We start from the raw sequence: 2115 nt of genomic DNA, 5'->3' as shown, positions 1-2115 counted from the left end.
GGAGGGGACAGGAAGGTACGGGTTGATAACGGAGGGGACAGGAAGGTACGGGTTGATAACGGAGGGGACAGGAAGGTACGTGGGCATAACGGAGGGGATTGGAAAGTACGGGGGGGATTGGAAAGTACGGGGGGTAGGAAGGTACGGGGGGAGAATAACGGACGGGATTGGAAAGTACAGGGGGATGTCGTCTTAACCACAGAAAGTGACACTTACAGGAGTGTGTATTTTGATTCACCTCAAAAGTCTCACAGAATATTTGTTTTTACCAAGAAAATAACCACCTTCCTGTTTAGTAAACATGTTTGATCTCTCCAGGAACATTAGTTTGTCTCTATTATTTTCTCTATTTATAGCGCTACATATCTCCTTTCTATTCATCCCCTCATCACCCTGTGTCTCTCCCCGTCCCTGTCTGTCTGGTAGAAAATGGAGGAGTTGTTGATCAGGTCTAAGAAGGAGAAGCCTACGTTCATCCCCTACTTTGTCTCAGCCTGTAAAGACCTGCCAGGGAAGTTCATACTGGGATACCAGCCTCGTGGCAAACCACGGTGAGTTACCATGACTACAGCTAACTAACCGCCTACAGGTGGAGTATACATGAATACAGGCTAAATACGATCTAACGGACGAGTGGAGTTACCCATAGACTAAGCTAACTATACTCCCTAACCCGGTGATGTACCCATGAATTACGAGCTACTACCTTAGATCCACGGTGAGGTTCATGATGAGCTACTAACCTCTAACATCGGTGAGTTACCCACTGAATACAGCTAGACTACCCATAACACTGGTTGAGTACAATGATACAGCTAACTAACCCTCTAACCACGTAGCGGTTACTGTATACTAAGCTAAACTAACCCTAACCACGTGAGTTCCATGATACAGCTAACTAACCTATCACGTGAGTTACATGACTACAGCTAAGTAACTAATTTACCATGAATAATAACCCAGTGAGTTACCTGATTACAGCTAACTAACCCTAACCACGGTGAGTTACCATGACATACAGCTAACTAACCTTAACCGTTGGTGTGTGGTTGATGACCATAGAATAGAATGAATAGAAAGGTTTGTCTCCATTCAGTAATGGTGCCATAATGGGTGACTGGCAGCCATTTTGAGTGTACCCATAAGAGCAAGCAGAAGTAAGCAGGAGTGTACCCACAATCTGCTTTGATTTGTGAATCAACTCAGCTGACTTTACAAAATATATTCCATTGCATGAGCCACATCAGTTATCATCATTTAAATGAATATTCTACATTACATGGAAATTATGTCAGTACATAGCATGCAGCATGGAGTTTACCCATGAGATTACCAGGGTTGGAGGTTCGCTTCTTTCTACTATGGTGTGGCCTTTCCCTGACCTTCATCTCCCATAGAATACTAGGGTCTCTTCACATAGCCTTAACAAAATACATGTTATTGTCACATGCTTTGTAAACAGGTGTAGAATAACAGTGCTTTCCAACAAATTAGACAAAAGAAAAAAATAAATAACACAATCAATAAATACAAATGAGTAAAATAACATCTAAACAATCCTAGAAGGATTGTTCAGTATTATTGTGTTTGACAATGGAAAGAAATATGTGTGATTATGACCGAGAGCTTCAGACATAAGTAACTGGTTGGTTAGAATCTGTGGGTGATATATGAGAGCTCAGAGCAAAGATATGTTGGTTTAGATCTGTGGATATATGACAGATGCTCAGAGCATAGAGTATGGTTGTATTAGAATAATGTGTGATTATGACAGAGCTCAGAGCAGTAAGAGTAATGTGTTGTATATGTGTGAATTATGAAGAGCTCAGAGCAGTAGAGTATGGGTTGGGTTAAGAATATAGTGTGATTATGCGGTCAGAGCAGTAGAGTAATGGTGGTTTAGAGAATATGTGTGATTAGAGAGGCTCAGAGCAGAAGATGAGGTTGGTTAGAAATTGTGTGATCTATGACAAGAGCTCGAGAGTAAGTAATGGTTGGTTAGAATATGTGTGATTATGATACGAGCTCAAGATGCAATAAGAGTAGGTTGGATTTAGAATCTGTGTGATTATAGACAAGAGCCAACAGTAGAGTAGCGTGGTTTGATATATAATT

The 2115-nt window shown here is 41.1% G+C and overlaps 1 protein-coding gene across 1 annotated transcript in view; it reads left to right on the top strand.

The window, feature by feature from the left end:
• The window catches only part of LOC112072868 (transcription elongation factor SPT6-like), a 19854-nt gene that overhangs the window by 3010 nt on the left and 14729 nt on the right, over positions 1-2115 (top strand). Inside the window, exon 4 of the mRNA XM_070439954.1 lies at positions 427-551. Within this exon, the coding sequence (XP_070296055.1) occupies positions 427-551 (125 nt within the window). The remainder of the gene's footprint in view (positions 1-426; positions 552-2115) is intronic.

Source organism: Salvelinus sp. IW2-2015, unplaced genomic scaffold, assembly GCF_002910315.2.
Source record: "Salvelinus sp. IW2-2015 unplaced genomic scaffold, ASM291031v2 Un_scaffold2068, whole genome shotgun sequence".
NCBI classification, from domain to species: domain Eukaryota; kingdom Metazoa; phylum Chordata; class Actinopteri; order Salmoniformes; family Salmonidae; genus Salvelinus; species Salvelinus sp. IW2-2015.
The sequence above is the reverse complement of the archived record's forward strand: the minus strand, read 5'-3'. Positions and strand labels throughout refer to the sequence as shown.